General features: G+C 44.4%; 1 protein-coding gene across 3 annotated transcripts in view; it reads left to right on the forward strand.

Moving 5' to 3' along the window:
* The first annotated feature begins 5,354 nt into the window (after positions 1 to 5,354).
* The window catches only part of DIXDC1 (DIX domain containing 1), an 84,732-nt gene continuing 72,148 nt past the window's right edge, over positions 5,355 to 17,938 (forward strand). The window contains exons 1-2 of one of the 3 annotated variants that reach the window (XM_082200983.1): positions 5,355 to 5,480; positions 7,009 to 7,128. In XM_082200983.1, coding sequence (XP_082057109.1) covers positions 7,072 to 7,128 — 57 coding nt within the window. In that variant the 5' untranslated portion in view covers positions 5,355 to 5,480; positions 7,009 to 7,071. Of the gene's footprint in view, positions 5,481 to 6,949; positions 7,129 to 17,938 lie in introns of all 3 variants that reach the window. The other 2 variants (XM_082200981.1, XM_082200982.1) reach the window with 2 other exon arrangements.

A 17,938-nucleotide genomic window follows, 5' to 3' on the forward strand; every position in this document is an offset into this window, starting at 1 on the left:
TTTAAATCCGGCTACCTGCCCAAATTGTTGGATTATTTCCAACACTCTTTTTGTACTAGTGTTTGGCTCCTGCAAGGTCAATACAAGGTCATCTGCGAACGCTCTTAACTTATAGTGTTTAGTTCCGACCTGTACACCTTTAACTTGCTGGTCATCTCTAATCATGTTCAGCAACACCTCCAGGACCGAAATAAAAAGCAATGGGGAAATTGGGCACCCCTGTCGTGTTCCTTTTTCTATCTTAAGTTCCTCAGTTATTACATTGTTTACAATCAACTTAGCTTTTTGTTCGGAATATATTGCACCCATACCATTCTCAAATCCTTGTCCTACCCCCATCCCATGAAGATTCTTTTTCATAAAACTCCACGAAATATTGTCAAAGGCTTTCTCCGCATCCACAAATATCAAAACTGCTTTAGTATTTATATTCACCTCTAACTTTTCCAAAATGTCTATTATGTTCCTAACATTGTCTGAGAGGTGTCTTTTTGGGAGAAAGCCTGCTTGGTCTCTGTGAATCTTCTCCATCAGTACTCTTTTAAATCTTTTTGCTAAAATGTCTGCAAAAATTTTGTAATCCACATTCAATAACGAAATTGGGCGGTAGTTCTTCAGTTGAGACTTTTCAGTCTCTGTCTTTGGTATGAGTGAGATATATGCTTCTTTCCACGATTCGGGTGCCTTTTTTCCCTCTAAGATCTCGTTACAAACTTCCTTTAACGGTTGTATTAGCCATTCCTTTAAAGATTTGTAATATCTGGAAGTCAGTCCGTCTGGCCCTGGAGATTTGCCCAATTGCATATCCTGAATGGCACCCTCTATCTCTTGTTCTGTTATTCTCTGGTTTAGCTCCACCTTGCTATGATGAGAGATTTTTTGTAATCCATATTTATTAAGGAATTTATCTATGTCCTCTTCATTTTGTAATCCTTGGGAATAGAGTTTTTTAAAATAACTCACAAAGCAATTTCTTATCTCGTTGGGTTTAGATATATTTTTTCCATCCACTTCTAGACTTGTGACTGTATTTAATTTCTGTCTTTTCTTAAGTTGCCATGCCAGAAGTTTACCACATTTGTCTGCCGACTCAAATGTCTTTTGTTTCATTTGCTTTATTTTCCATTCTATCTCTTGGTTCATCAATTCCATATATTGTGTTTGATACAACTTAATCTCCCTCAAAATCTCCTGGGACTTTGGTTTTGATCTTAATTTTTTCTCTCCTTCTTTTATCTTTTCCAAAAATTTTTCCTTTTTCTCATTCTGTTTTCTCTTCTTTATTGAGTTTTGTTGAATCAAAAATCCTCGCATCACAGCTTTACTTGCGTCCCAGATCACTCTTTTTTCCACATCGCCCTTTAGATTGATTTCAAAATAGTCCTTTAGAGTTTTTTGGGCCTTCATGTGGATCTCTCTATCTCGAAATAGGGTGTCATTCATTCTCCATCTAAACTGACCAGTTGTTGTAGGTTTCATTTCCATCTTCACGGCGTTATGGTCGGAACAGGTTTTTGGGCAGATTTCTACCTTCTTAATCTTCGGAGCCATTCCACTAGTAACCCAGATTTGGTCGATTCTGGTCCAGGTCATCTTTGCATGGGAGAAAAAGGTTCCCTCTCTTTCAAGAGGGTTCCTTGTTCTCCAAATGTCTATTAAGTCCATATTTTCAGTCATTTCGAAGAAAGTCTTCGGGAGTCTCCCTTCTTTAGTAAGAGTCAGTCTTTGTGTCTTGTCCATGTTTGTAGAAACTACACCATTCATATCTCCCATAATTATCATATTGTATTCCAAATAATCCGTCAAAGTTTCATGGAGTTTTTTGAAGAATTCTGCTTTACCTTCATTTGGCGCATAGATCCCAATTATCAAAAAATTTTCTCCTTGTACCTGAATCTCCACCGCTAAATATCTTCCTTGTTCATCTTTAAACATCATTTTTGGAGCCCACTTCTCTTTTACATAAATCACAACTCCTCTTTTTTTCACTTTGTCCGACGAAATAAATTCTTGTCCCAATTTTTTATTCATAAGCAGTCTCCTGTGTGCTCTGGTTATATGGGTTTCCTGTAAGCAAATCAAGTCCAGTTGTTCTCTGTTCAAAATATGGAATATTTGTCGTCTCTTCAAAGGGCTGTTCATCCCATTACAATTCCAACTAAGGAATTGCAGGGCCATCTTGTTATTTTTCTGGTATTCCTCCAACAGCTCCCAGTTGTTGTTCCTCCTCTGTTGGTGGTGGAAGGTTCTGTCCAAACGAAAGGTTCAGGATGTCTATTACACTCCTTTGCTCAGCAATTGGGTCTACAGTTCCTTTCTGTAAGTCTTCCTGATTTCTTTGCAGGAACCTGTCTTTATCCTGTATCGTCTTTATTTTCACCTTCTTCCCTCTATAGTCAAAAGACAGTCCCTGTGGAAATTCCCACCTGAAGAGAATGGTGTTCTTCTTCAACAGGTAGACCAAATCCTTATAAGAAGCTCTCAAGTCCAAAATATATTTAGGAATGTCTTTAAAGATCTGTATCGGTGAGTTCCCAATTTGTAAGGCCTTTTCAAAGTGCAGTCTTAGAATTTTGTCTCTTTCCTCCTTCGATCTCAAGGTAATCAGACAGTCTCTCGGCGCCTTTCTGTTCTGTCTTCTGCCCAGTCTAAATGCTGTTGTGATTTTAAATTCGTCTTCCTCTAGATCTTCCCAGGAATCAGCAAACTCTTTCGTTAAAAAGTCCGTAAGATTGTCTCCTTCGTCCTCTGGAATTGATCGTAATTTCAAATTCCTTTCTTTTCTTTGTAGTTCCCACAATGCCAGAGTTGCGTCGTGGTCATAGACCTTCCTGGCAATCGGTTCTAATTTTTCCTGGGTCTCTCCGGCAATAGTTCTGGCTTCCTCCGCAATTTGTCGTGTGGCAGAATTTTCTTGCGTAAGCCTGTTTATAGATTCTGTATTCAGGTCAAGTCTTGTTGTTAAATCTGTCAATTTCTGTGAATTCTCTGTCAGTTTCTTGGTATTCTCTGCCGTCTGCTTTGTTAGATTCTCCAGAGACTGGTTTATCTGCATTTTGGTGTTATAAAGGTAAAGGTACCCCTGCCCGTATGGGCCAGTCGTGTCCGACTCTAGGGTTGTGCGCCCATCTCACTTAAGAGGCCGGGGGCCAGCACTGTCCAGAGACACTTCTGGGTCACGTGGCCAGTGTGACAAAGCTGCTCTGGCGAACCGGCACCAGCTCAGCACACGGAAACGCCGTTTACCTTCCCACTAGAAAGCAGTACCTATTTATCTACTTGCACTTTTAGGGGTGCTTTTGAACCGCTAGGTGGGCAGGAGCTGGGACCGCAGACGGGAGCTCACCCCGCGGCGGGGATTCGAACCGCCGACCATGCGATCGGCAAGCCCTAGGCGCTGAAGATTTACCCACAGCGCCACCCGCGTCCCTAAGGGTTTGCATTTTGGTGTTATAGGTAAAGGTAAAGGTACCCCTGCCCGAACGGGCCAGTCTTGACAGACTCTGGGGTTTGTGCGCCCATCTCACTCAAGAGGCCGGGGGCCAGCGCTGTCCGGAGACACTTCCGGGTCACGTGGCCAGCGTGACAAAGCTGCATCTGGCGAGCCAGCGCAGCACACGGAACACCGTTTACCTTCCCGCTAGTAAGCGGTACCTATTTATCTACTTGCACCCGGGGGTGCTTTCGAACTGCTAGGTTGGCAGGCGCTGGGACCGAGCAGCGGGAGCGCACCCCGCCGCGGGGATTCGAACCGCCGACCTTTCGATCGGCAAGCCCTAGGCGCTGAGGCTTTTACCCACAGCGCCACCCGCGTCCTTGTTATTTAACTATAACCCGTTATAGGAAGAGCCAAATAGAATTTATTCTGAACCACCAAATTGGAGAAGGAAAACCCCTCTACAAACAGTCAGAAATTAGATCAAACGTAAGGTGGGGTTACTGTGGCTCAGGCAGGACAAGGGGTGATATTCCCAGGGATTTAGCAAATTTTACATAGTTCCAAACACAGTTTACACAAAATATTATCATTTGATAAGACCCATCACGTTGCCCATCAGACCATAGCTGTCAACCTTCCCTTTTTTTGCGGGAAATTCCCTTATTCCAGCGCTGTTTCCCGCTGCTTCCCTCTGCTATCCGGATTGTTAGATATCCCATAGTCTGTCTCCGGGACAGGTGAGGCTGCTGATCCCTTATTTTCAAATCTGAAAGTTGACAGCTATGCATCAGACATCCCTCAGTGCAGAGCATCTGGGCAAACAACGACAATTCATACAAAGGAGGTTAATAGATATAGGAGAGGAATTCCTTCAGGAGCCTCCCCGGATTGCAATCTGCCTACCTGTTCTCAGGCAAGGGGGATGAAGGAGGCAGAGGAAATATTTAAGAATCTTTAGGAGAGCCAAGATGGCTTTTGGATTGCTCTCCTATACTATTTTAGACATCTGGTTTATATTTGTTTGTGTGTTTACCTTGTGCAATTATCAACATTGATTCTATATTTAAGACCTATAGCACAAAGTATGCGCTCTACCTGCCAAGCTACAATACTTAGAATTTGTACTATTTGCAGCCAAGGTTACAGTGATGTATCTAAGGGTCCAACTCAGAGCAGATGCATTGGAATGAATGGGTGTCATTTAAATGAGCAGGGCTGGATTTAGGTTTGATGAGGCCCTAAGCTACTGAAGGTAACGGGGCCATTTATATGTCCAGCTGTCCGTTGTCAACAACAAATTGTCGCTGTTTTTTGTGTTGAATATATGCTATATGGTAATTTATGGACCTATCTAAAGCCATTTGCACATAACAAAATATGTATTTTATCAAAGTAATTGCTGAACTGAAATACAATTAAGAAGAAGTATATTAATAGTGAAATACAAACCAGTGATATTTTAGGGAGCAGGCTAGGAGGTGGGGCCTATTACTTACATCATAGGAGCGTACACAACACAACACAACACAAAACAAAACACTGTTGCTGTATGTAGGTTTCATTTTATTAGTTTTTTTATAGTTTGGAAATGTACACCCAGTTTTTTCCTTTAATTTTTTTGGGGGCCCCCAAGAGAGTGGGGCCCTAAGCTATAGCTTGTTTAACTTCTGCGTCAATCTGGCACTGTAAATGAGCATTGGATAAAACCCCAAATGAATATAAATGGAAGAAACAACTTTTTCCCCCGAAAAGAAAGAAAGCTTTTGGAAATAGGTCAGAGCCTGATCAGACGCACAAATTTATTTCCCTCCCAGAGTGAAGGGAGGAGAGGAGGAGGAGGAGGGGCGGGAAAGGGGGGACTGGCTCCCGTCTCCATGGCGACGAGAACGCGCCGGCGCTGCTACGTGGGAGCGAAGGGCGGCCTGCAGCGCGCGCCCAGCACCTTTCCCGGGAAGAAACATGGGCGGGAGGGAGGTCGCATGGGGGCGCAATGGAGAGGAGATGGATCCCAAGGGCGGCCGCTGCTGGTTCCTTAAAGTGGGTAAGGTAGCCGTGACGGGTATAAGCCCCCCTCTCAGGCATCGCCCCAGTCCATAAGTATATAGGCGCCTCCTTGCTCCTTGCAAAGCAACTTTCTTCCTCGACTCTGGTGGGAAAGGAGAAAGCGGAAAAAAATATATATATCCAGAAACGCGTGGCTTCTGCTAACATTTACCCGTGTTAGTTGTGGTAACCAAAACCAGGTTGTGGGTGGTGTGTAGGGGATTGTTTCCCTCACCCAAAATCACTTGCTTTATTTACAGGGCGATCTTAGGTATGCCTACTCAGAAGGAAGTTTTCATTTAGTGAGACTTGCTCCCAGTCCCAAGAACTGCAGCCTGAATTTATATATATATATATATATATATATATATATATATATATATATATATATATAAAAATCTATATGCATTTCTGTGCCACATTTTAAGGTAGGAACAGCTCAAAAGGAACTAGTAATTTTAAAAAAACACAAGGGAAAAAATTGTGTGGGTAATGTTGGGAATTTGAAAGCAACAAATCTGCATGTGTTTGTGCATGCTGGCGTGTACGATTTGGGTTGCCTTTTTTTGTGTGTGGATAGAACCGCTGCCTTTTAACAACTGAAATTGTAACACATTCCATAGGGCACTCTCAGACCATAGTGGTTTTTGAGTGGGATTCAGTTACATGCCAGAAATTAAAGTTGATTTGGAGCGCTTGTGTAATAAATCAGCTTTTTCAAAAACGACTTTATTTGTTAAGGGAATGAGAAAATGTACTGGAAAGTTTTTGACTTGATGTCATCTAACCTAACCACAAACAAATAAGAATTAATGTTCAAAAAACCAAGTGACATCATCTAACTTCCCCACAAACTGCACAAACAAGGCAGAATGAATGCTCAATAACAGGTTGTACAGCTATTACTCCTGAGTAAACACTCTTAGGATTAGGCTCTTCTTCTGATTAACTATTGGAGGTTGTGCAATGTGCATGGAAGTTAGAGAAATGAGCCTGAAATAACTAACGCCACTGGTTTAGTCCTCCCAGTCAGTGATGTGTACTGAGAATTCTTATTTCACATACGTGCGGGGGGGGGGGGGAATGACAGAAAAGCCATATCTCTCTTATTTCTAAATGATTCAGCATGCTAAAAGGAGAAAAAGCACAATGTCAGTAAAACTGTGCTATGAAATAACAAATTTTCAAGAGTATGAGCCCGATTAAAGTGGTGGAGGAATCCCGTTGTGGAGGTAGACAGTGATCACTTTGCATTCCCATCTACTCTTCATTATTAATTGTTCTCATTAATCATTGGTGCCAGATGTACCAAATCTGGGACTTGAAGTGGGCTTGAAGTGTAGGGTGGAGGTATGCTGCGGAAGAATGGAGCACTTCATATTTATAGGCACACTCTGTTATTTTAACGGCATATCCAATTTCATTTCATTAGTTGTTATCCCCTTTTCTTCCTGTTACTTGCTGCAGGTTGCAAGAGAAGACCTTTCCTTTAAAGGCTGAAAATGAACTGTCGTTTGCTGTTGCAGTACCATCACTCCTTTCAAAAAGCTGTGTTTCTGCCTTCCTGACTCAGTTTCCTAAGGACGAACATGGGAACCCTTTTGGAAGTAGGGTCTCGTAATCCATTGCAGCCAACGGAAACTTCGGTAAGTGTTCTGGCAATTATTTCTGAGGAGAACTGAGGAGAAAATGAAATGTTTGAAGAGTACAAATGAGAACTCCTTCCCCCAAATGACAGAGATTATTCTTGCCTTGTTTGGTCATTCACCGCTGACGTATTTGTAATGAGATAGTGTAGTAGAGGTAAGTAGAACATGGCCTTAACATTGAACTAATTTCCACAGAAGTCACTTATAGTTTACATAGGATAACCTGTAATTTTCATTTTCAGAATATATAGTAATGAAAGCAAAGATGTGGCTCAGTTGTACAGCTCGTGTGTTTTGCAAAGTGTCCTGGGTTCAATCTCCAGTATCTCTTCATAGGACCCTGTCTGAATACCAGAAGAGATACTGCCAGTCATTTACTTCCCCAGCTCCAGATGTTTTGGAACTACAGTTCCCATCATCCCTGACCACTGGCCATGCTGCCTGGGGCTGGTGAGAATTGTAATCCACATCATCTGGAGGGTACCAGTTCGTGGTCGACAAGTAGTCTGATTGGTGTTAGGCAGTTTCTATGTTCCTATTTGTGCAAAACATTGTGCAGTATTTTAAAAAATGCAATTATATTTGAAAGTATTTATTGGACTATACATTTGCCATGGGATTATCCTTTCAGATATACATGAAGTTTTATGCCGCACCTTAAATAAGAAAATTTCTTTTGATGTTCCTAATGTTCAAGTAGGCCTAATAGAATAGAGTATTAAACTGTGTTAAAAATTTATATCCTGTGTTAAGTTTCTCAAGGCAGCTTACAACAATAATAATCCTGTATAAAACCCACCAAAAAGTAGCATTCCAAAAACCTAATAAGTGACAAATCAGTAAAAGCAGAGCAGCAGAGGCTTAGCAGCAGCACAATGGCATAAGCTTACGGATAGGTGTAGCATAGAACTGCTCTTAACTGCCTCTCATCTCTTTCAAGGATTTCTAAATCCATATTTTTCCAAGAACACCTGCTTTCCTTGCATCTTTTTGTGGTATTTGACTATGGCATTAGAAACTTAAATGGGGCAAACTGCTGATTGCAGCCTTTCCTGACTCTCTGACTGGCTGCATTCACACGTCATGCTAAATGTGCTAAATTCTTTAATTTGACATGCATGAGCAGAAACAAGCTGCAGTCAGCCTTGGGCTTGTGTGCCCCTGCATCCGCTCTTGTCCTTCCACATGGCCAAGGGGTAGTAGCTTGTAAGTGCTTGCTTCTGTTTTTAGTTAACTGCAGTTTGCCATGTGGCCCAGACCTGAAATTGAGGTTAAAGTTATGGTTAGTTTCAACAAGCCTGCTTCAGAACCACAGGTTGACGTTGGCTTGTTTTGAAATTAACCATAGAAGTGTTAGTTACAAGCAAAATAAAAAACTCCTCCTCCTGACCATGTGATGCTTGTTCCGGCTTGTCTACATCATGACTTAGCATGACATGCAAATGCAGCCTCTGTAATAAGCTGGCCACAAAATACAGTTATCTCTGAAACTGAATGCTAACGCAGGACCGGTTTAGATGTAATGGAATACCAGAGTTTCCTGCTACGTGTGCAAGCCTTGGGCTCACGCATTCCTCCCTCCCTGCTTGTATGGCCATAAGGAGGAGATTGGAAGCTTTTTAATTTCGGTTTTAAACAAGCCATAGTTTCTTTTTACTTCTGAACTTGGTTAGTTTAAAGTATGATTTGTTCAAATGAGTCAGGATAAAATTGTGGCTTTGAATCCTAGCCTGTTTGGATATCACAGTTTAAAGAAACCACATCAAAACCTCCCCCCATTTTTAAAAAATGCACTTTGTTACTTTGAAACAGAAGCAAAACCTTCCAATTTTCTTGTGGCCTCACAAGATGGACTGGAGTGGGGAGCATTTGAGCTTGCTTGAGGCTCATGAAGGCTTGTGTACATAGAGGAAACCTTCGTGTCCCATGGTGTCCAAACCTGGCACACAGTGAATGCTATCATAGAAAGACCATTGGTCCTTCTAGCTCAGTGTTGTATGCACTGACAGGTAGCAGTTCTTGGAGAGTTTCAGTAAGAAGTCTCTCCCAGCCTTACCTGGGATTGAACCCAGGTCCTTCTGCAGGTAAGGCAAATGTTCTGCCACTGAGCTATGAGCCCTTCACCAGGAGAGCTATGCCCGCTGTTGCCATCAGAGGATGTTGATAATGGGAGGTGAATTTGAGACCCTCCCCTTATACTACTGCTTGGTACTGTACATAGGATTCTCATGGAGGTTTGGTCTGCTAACAGCTGTGAAAATTACCGTATTTTTCGCCCTATAGGATGCACTGTCCCATAAGACGCACCTAGTTTTTTTGGGGGGAAATAAAGGGAAAAAATTATTTCCCCCCCAGGCGCGGGGCTGGGGCAGCCCGAGCTTCCCCCGACCCCAGCCCCCCAAACAGGCAGCTCTCTGCAAGCCGTGGGAGCCCAGCGGTGGTTCCCACTGCTTGAGGAGAGATCCGCGAAGCCTGGAGGCGCTGAGGTCAGCGCGCGCAGGCTTCGGTGTGCCGGCAACCCTCCCCAAGCAGCGGGAACATTCCCGCTGCTTGAGGAGAGGTCCGCGAAGCCTGGAGAGCGAGAGGGGTCGGTGCGCACCTACCGCTCTCACTCTCCAGGCTTCAGCGAAAGCCTGCATTCGCCCCACAAGACGCACCCACATTTCCCCTTCATTTTTGGAGGGGAAAAAGTGCGTCTTATAGGGCGAAAAATACGGTAAACAAGATTTGCCAAGTTAGTACTTTTCAGTTCCAGATGCTGGGGACAAATGAAACAGCAATGCCTTGCTGAAGAGCACCCAGAGATAGCTAGTTGGCCAATGTTGGAAATAAGAGAGCCAGATTAGATGGGTCTGGTCTGATCCAGGAGCACAATTCTGAAGCTCTTACGATGGCATGTTATATCACGGTCACTAGATAGGCCATAGAGGATTAAGCGGTTCATATACTTTGTCCTAAAAGGGACGTGGGTGGCGCTGTGGGTAAAACCTAGGACTTGCCGATCGCATGGTCGGCGGTTCGAATCCCCGCAGCGGGGTGAGCTCCCGTCGTTCAGTCCCAGCTCCTGCCCACCTAGCAGTTCGAAAGCACCCCTAAGTGCAAGTAGATAAATAGGTACTGCTTTATAGCGGGAAGGTAAACGGCGTTTCCGTGTGCTGCGCTGGTGCCGGCTCGCCAGAGCAGCTTCGTCACGCTGGCCACGTGACCCGGAAGTGTCTCCGGACAGCGCTGGCTCCCGGTCTCTTAAGTGAGATGAGCACGCAACCCTAGAGTCGGACACGACTGGCCCGTACGGGCAGGGGTACCTTTACCTTTATCCTTTGTCCTGTTTCAGTTTGCTGAACACACAGTAGTAGGCTTCATCCATTGTTGGATAATGATGTTAGCAGCAGACTCTGCCACAGCCTGAAATGTTAGCGCTTCAGCCTAGTATATTGGATAGGTAGAAATTTGTATTATCAGCTCCAGGCAACTTGTATCTTAGCTCTGTTACCATCAGTGTGAGTTTTCCCACCAACTTCTATAAGAGGTAGATTGCTGCCTTAGACCAGTGGCTCCCAAACTTTTCCAGACCACTGCCCCCTTGGTTCCATAAACCCATCCCCAGCACCCTCTACCATGCTCTATAAAAAGCATTATTCAGAATAGCGGTTTGCACAACCCACCAAGGAATATAACAACTGCAGTAACATTCAAAGCAGTAACAATTAGTTACACGTTTATTCAGGATCCAATCAAAACTGTTTAGTTTAATTAATTCAACAAAAGAGATGAACTTGATCCAGTGATGTCAGGGTTTCAAAGGCTGATAAGTCATTTACACCTCCAGCACTCTCCTGCTTCCGTGCCTCTTAACATTCCCCCCATCCCACTCCCCCCAGGGGATGGTACCACCCACCTTGGGAACTACTGCATTGGACCTAGAAACACAGTTCTGTACTTGAGAATTAACCTATATTTTAGTATATATCCTTATTAATTAAAAACAAATACATTTATGAAAAAACAGATGAACAAACAAACATACAATCAAACAAATAATAGAAGAATCAAACAAACAACCACCCACCATATAAGCAACAACAAGATTAATATAACTAACATCATTTATACTTCTGGTACTGAAAATTATTATAAAACTCGTAGGGAAAGAAAAATTAAAAATGATTTCCAATTATTCTCATTGTACTTTGTCTATCCATTACTTTATACTACACAGTTACATATTTTTATATAATTTCTTTTTGAGAATTAACTTATAATAGATTTTCCTTACAGGAGAGTGAACATAATTTTTTTGTGAGAATTACTTCCAGGTTAACTTATATTTCTAATAAACTAACCAAAATGTGGGCGCTATGTAAGGGGTTTTTTTTTACTTACAACTTACTTAACATCCCTCCCACCCCCAGATTGGTTTACATTGTTGAAAGGAAACACAAGTTCCATGTCAGATTGGAAGTCCAGGGTATGTTTGTCAATACCCAAGGGTAGATGTAAGGAGGGGTAAGTACTAAAAAATGTTAAACATGGAGTAATAATAATAACAACTGAATCAAATAAAGTTTTTGCCTAGGCAGGGCGATGCACATGTTTTGTTGAAATTGGCCACCAGGGGTCACTGTTCTCAACCAATTGTAAATTTTGTTTTGAAGGTCACGGGTGGCCAGTCTGTACAAAACAGCTCCTACTGAACACTTGGTTGCCTGTCTTCATTTGTATTCACCTGTGGCTGTTTTAAGATAATGACAAATTTTACAGGAATACTTTTAGCTGAACATTTGGAGTCTTGTGTAATAGTGTCTCATAGCTTATAGCTAATGCCAGAGAATGGGGCAGAGAGTCTCGATGTGGGTGGGTGTTGTACAAGATGCCTAAAGATGTAGATGTGGACCTTATGTTGGAATTTAAAAGCCTCCAGTCTGCAATCCAATCAGGGATGGGGAGAACAGCTGCGACTTGCTTTACTTTTTAAATAATGAGCAGCTTTGTCTTGCAGTTCCCTGACTTACAGCTAATATTATATCTGGGTGCATTAGGGAAATATTTAGACTGCCCTTTATTTTTTCATCGCTCTCTTGAACTGTATGATTCCTCCAGCATTAAGAAGGTGGCTCAGGAGATTTCCCATTTGGGGTTTTTGTGTGTGTGCAGGAAATTGATAAAAGGGTTTACTTATCTCTTGTACAAAGTCTGGGAGAGATTATTTTCACTCTTAAAATATGTGGCGGTGTTTATTATTTCTAAGGTGCCTATATTTGACCTTTTAATTCGGATTTGCAGTCCTTTGTTAACAGGGTGCTTGATTAATAGCGCTGCATTATAAACTATTCCAAACACAGGGATGGAACATGGAATCGCAGAATTGTAGAGTTGCAAGGGAACCTGAGGGTCATCTCATTCAACTCCCTGCAATGCTGGAATCTCAACTAACAGACAGCCATCCAACCAACCTGTGCTTAAAAACCTCTGAAGTCAGAGAGTCCCCCACCTTCCAATTTTTCACTGGATGATTATCCAGTGGATTAATCATCCACTGGATGATTAAATATTTCTGCCCCTGCTACAAAAGTGCAAGAAGTAGTCAGAGAACCTTTTCTTCCTATTGCATGGCACCGTTCTTGAGTACCAGTTAAGGCAATGGAGGATTGGCACTCAGGCCACTGTAGCCTTCCAACAATTAAATCAGTTTCTCCCATTCTTGGATCACCTAATACAGCACCAGCTCACATTAGCTCCAACCATCATGACCAGTGGTCAGGAATGATGGTAGTTGTTGTCCCGCAACTTCTGGAGGATGCAGGTTAGCTACTCCTGACCTAATGTTACAGCAGCACAGGGCCCATTGGTCTATAGCAGGGGTCAGCCAACATTATCAGTAGGGGCCAATCCACTGTCCCTCAGACCTTGTGGGGGGCCAGACTATATTTTTTTGGGGGGAAATGAACTAATTCCTATGCACCACAAATAACCCAGAGATGCATTTTAAATAAAAGCACACATTCTACTCATGTAAAAATATGCTGATTCCCAGACCATCCGCAGGCCAGATTTAGAAGGTGATCCGGCCCCCGGGCCTTAGTTTGCCTACCCATGGTCTATGCAGCAGTTCTCACCCTGTGGGTCCCCAGATGTTGTTGGACTACAACTCCCATCATCCCTGAGCTCTGGCCCTGCTAGCTAGGGGTGATGGGTGTTGTAGTTCAACAACATCTGGGGACCCACAGGTTGAGAAAGGCTGGTCTATAGCATCCTTATGCTTCACACCCTCCTTGAGTTTTTTTGCCTGGCTATGATGTGTCCTTGCACTCATTTAATGTGTCTTTCTTATCTAGACTGATGATAAAGGTAAAGGGACTCCTGACCATTAGGTCCAGTCATGATCGACTCTGGGGTTGCGGCGCTCATCTCGCTTTACTGGCTGAGGGAGCCGGCGTACAGCTTCCAGGTCATGTGGCCAGCATGACTAAGCCTCTTCTGGCAAACCAGAGCAGCGCACGGAAATGCCGTTTACCTTCCCGCTGGAGCAGTACCTATTTATCTACTTGCACTTTGACGTGCTTTCGAACTGCTAGGTTGGCAGGAGCTGGGACAGAGCAACGGGAGCTCACCCTGTTGCGGGGATTCGAACCGCCGACCTTCTGATCAGCAAGCCCTAGGCTCAGTGGTTTAACCCACAGCGCCACCCGTGTCCCTGATGATACTGATGATAGAGGTGTGCATATGTGTGTGTGTGTGTGTGCAAAAACAACATTCAATGCTCCACCCACTTTTTCCTTTGGCCCTGCCAATCACTGGCATGTGACCCCTAGAAGGTTGTTCAGAAGGGAATGTGGCGCTCTGGTGAGAAAGGTTGTCCACACCTGTGTTAGAAGATGAATGCTTTGAAGGTTATTGCCATAGGTTTCTGTTTGGTCCCACATCCTCCTCCTGCCTCCTTTGTGAAGTACCATGCGCTTAGTATTGTGCTGCAGTGAACTCCAATTCCTGTTTTATAATTTTTTTCCAGGCAACAGTGCCATATGGGGCCCCGTGTTTGAACTGGGGATTAGTACTTCAGATGATGTTATTACCCCTCCCCACCCCACTTCTGTCAACAGCAAATCTGCGACCCAGACAGGCCAGAGTAGTCTCTCTCTTGTGAGCTCATTTATTATGACTTCTGGAGCCCGAATGAAAGGGAACATTGTCTGCTGTAACTTAGCAGGCAGAATAAGCTATCCAGAGCAGCTGGCAGCATCCGCTGCTTTGGTCAGGCGAAATATTTTCTTGCCTTTTGGTCTGTAGGATGGGGCACATCCACATCCCGAAATTTTAGGGATTTGGTGTGTTGTTTCAAATGCATTTGCTCCCTGCGGTACATCGAGGGAGGGCGTGTTGGTCCATGTGGCTAATTTGGACCTCTGCTGGTTCACGAAGGGCTGTACGTGTATGAATGTTTTTTTGTTTGCAGGCAGGATAGGTCAGTGATATGATGCACATGATTTGCACATGGAAAGTCCCAGGCTTTATCTCTGGCCTCTCCTGTTTTAATAGGACTTTTGGTTGAAGGGCTTGGAAAGACCATTGCTTGATACCTTGGAGATCCACTGTCAAGTCAGAGTAGAGAACAAGGTGTTGGAGTGAGCCAGGCTTGCTATAATTTGAGGTGGCTTTGGATGTTTAGTCTGTACAGTTGCTTCAAGTAGAGGGTGAAAGGGGCAGGCCTGCTGCTTTTTTCGGGGACATTTCTGAGTGCCTGATTGTGTCAAATCAGTAGGCACAGGAAGCTCCCACCGGGTCATAGCTGTAAACTTACAGATTTGAAAATAAGGGACCAGCAGCCTCGAAAATAAGGGATTGGCAGCCAAAATAAGGGATTTTGCTATTGTAAAGAGTTACATACATTGGTAGGATTGACAGATGCTGTCAATCCAGTATGAGGTGGTTGCAGCGCGGCGGTGGCCGCTAAAGCACCGCCCTTCTGCATCCCTCCCCATCCCCTCCTCTTCCTCCTCCCTCAGTTGCCACCACTGCTGCCGCCTCCGGGCTCGCGGGTGGCGTGGGTGAGAGTCTCTCTCCCTCCCCCCTCCTCTTGGGCGGGAAAGGGCCAATGGACCTCCTCGCGCCAGGACGACGGCGCCAGCACGCTCTCTCTCGCGTGGCGGAGGACCCCAAGCCGCTGCTTCCCTCCTGAGCCGGGCAAGCATGAAACCCGGGAAATTTAAGGGACATCATCAATAAGGGACAGCAGCGGGGCAAGGCGCTGGGATAAGGGAGCTTCCCGCCAAATAAGGGACGGTTGACAGCTATGCACTGGGTCATGACCTTTGCATTATGTCACATGATTGAGTTTGGTCCACATGGATAGGCTTGGAGCAGGAAGCCCTTGGTAGCCATGCTCTCACCATGAGAGAGGGTCTTTGGACCAACCACTGTTCTCAGCCACATGTCCCCGTCTTATTAATAATTAAACATCTGGCTTCTGCCTCTGGGGTTTCCACGTTTATCAATAAAACCAAGCTCCCCATGAGCCAAACCTCATTAATGCTCTGTGGAAGATAGGTTTGGTATAACAGCTGATGCAGATCCTGTGGGAATATCTGAACAGCTGCCATGATCAACAGCTCCGAAGCGCAAGTCTTTTAGGAGGAGATCTTTGGAACTTGCTGGTGCCTTTCAGAACGTAGTTTCCCCCCATCAGATGCCCTGAAATCAAGCCCAATCCTTTGTGAATTGTTGCGGTGGAAGGGCACAGTAAAAGGAAGTTCTCCTGCACAAGGCCCACTGAAATAAATAGGGGCTTCCCATTCATTTCAATGGTGCTTGTGTATGAGAACATCCAGGCGAATGGCAAGGAAACTTGCCTTCTGTGCAGAGAGGCTGGTCTGCTAGGGCAGCTTTTGTCTGTCCTCAGCCAGACCCTACTTGCCTGCTTTCTTACATATAAACCATCCCAGGAGATGGCAGTGCCTGTCAGCTTCTTCCCCTTAGTCCCAATGTTGCCCTTGTAGAACTTGGCAGGAGGAGAATGGGGGACAAAACTAGAATTAGTTGGCTCTGGCGCCACCTGCTGTTGGGGTCCCCACTTCCCACCCTGCCAGTCCCAATGGTGGTAAAGGTAAAGGTAAAGGGACCCCTGACCATTAGGTCCAGTAGTGGGGTTGCAGTGCTCATCTCACTTTATTGACCGAGGGAACCGGCGTACAGCTTCCGGGTCATGTGGCCAGCATGACTAAGCCGCTTCTGGCGAACCAGAGCAGCACACGGAAACGCCATTTACCTTCCCACCGGAGCGGTACCTATTTATCTACTTGCACTTTGACGTGCTTTCGAGCTGCTAGGTTGGCAGGAGCAGGGACCGAGCAACGGGAGCTCACCCCGTTGCGGGGATTCGAACCGCGGTGGTACCAGCCACCAAAGCTTCTGTGTGTGATCACATTTATGAAAAAGGAGCAATCACTTGATAATTAGTTCTCGCCATCAAGTGGCAAGTTGCGCAGGGCTTGCCCCATGTCTAAAACAGCAGTTTGGCTCACCTTTTCTGAACCTGGAAAAAGAGCTGTGAGTGAAGCTCAAAAAGCTCATCCACCCCCCAGATGCTATTGCCTGATAAGAGCTATTGCCTGATCTGCTGCTTCTCCTGTTTCATGATTTAAACAGGGCATTGAAGGGATTAAGTCCTGTGTGCACCTCCCCCTCCATGTTGCTATCAATATTATTCAGAAGGATTATCTCTCTCTTTGTAGTGTAGAGGGTTGGTTTACTTCTCCCCACTCTCCCCTTCCCCCATGCTTCTGATGTAGGACACCGGCAGCATCCTCTCAACCCTGATAATGTCAGTTTGTGGATTGTATCACTTATGGGAAAATAGAACATGTTAAAATTGGAAACCAGATTTGTTAAGAACATGAGACCACTTAGAAGACACCCGTCACCCCTTAACATAGATTATTCATTACTTATGCATTTGTTTTATTTAAAAACATGTATAAACTACTTAACGTTTCAAAAATCTGTAAGCCGTGTACAGTCTAAAAACAAACAATATCAGTAAAACAATGCTAATAAAACCCCAATGTGAAAACATATGAAAACAAGTAAAACACGAATTCAGGGGAGCCAGCAACAGGGTCCGATCTTATGCATCAAGGAAAGCCTGGATAGAAAGATAAATCTTTGCAAAATGTCTGAACATTTCACATGTGGTCGAGGGAATGGCATTCTATAATACAGGGGCAACAACAGACCATGTATGTTTTCAGTATACCCTGTGATATTCTGTAGGCTGCGGTGCCACGTGTAGAATTTATCCATATGGTCTAAGTGATCTTACAGTTCTCTACAGGCACAGGTGGTCTTTCAGGTAACCTGATCCCAAGTTGTTCAGGGCTTTATATGTCAACATCAAGATGTTGAGCATGGCCTTCTGCACTCATTAGTGCAGCCTTCCATATACAGGGGTTTTGAACTACAGGTCCCATCAGTCTAGCCCATGGGTAGGCAAACTAAGGCCTGGGGGCCGGATCTGGCCCAATCACCTTTGAAATCCGGCCCACGGACAGTCTGGGAATCAGCGTGTTTTTATATGAGTAGAATGTGTCCTTTTACTTAAAATGCATCTCTGAATTATTTGTGGGGCATAGGAATTCGTCGTACCCCCCCCCAAAAAAAGTCCGGCCCCCCACAAGGTCTGAGGGACAGTGGACCGGCCCCCTTCTGAAAAAGTTTGCTGACCCATGGGACTTTAGCCCATCACTAGGAAAGCTCTAGATTGGGGAGGGCAGCATTATACTAATACTTTTGATTTGGCTTCACTTCATATACC

This window comes from Podarcis vaucheri, assembly GCF_965113315.1.
Source record: "Podarcis vaucheri genome assembly, chromosome: 15".
Lineage (NCBI taxonomy): Eukaryota > Metazoa > Chordata > Lepidosauria > Squamata > Lacertidae > Podarcis > Podarcis vaucheri.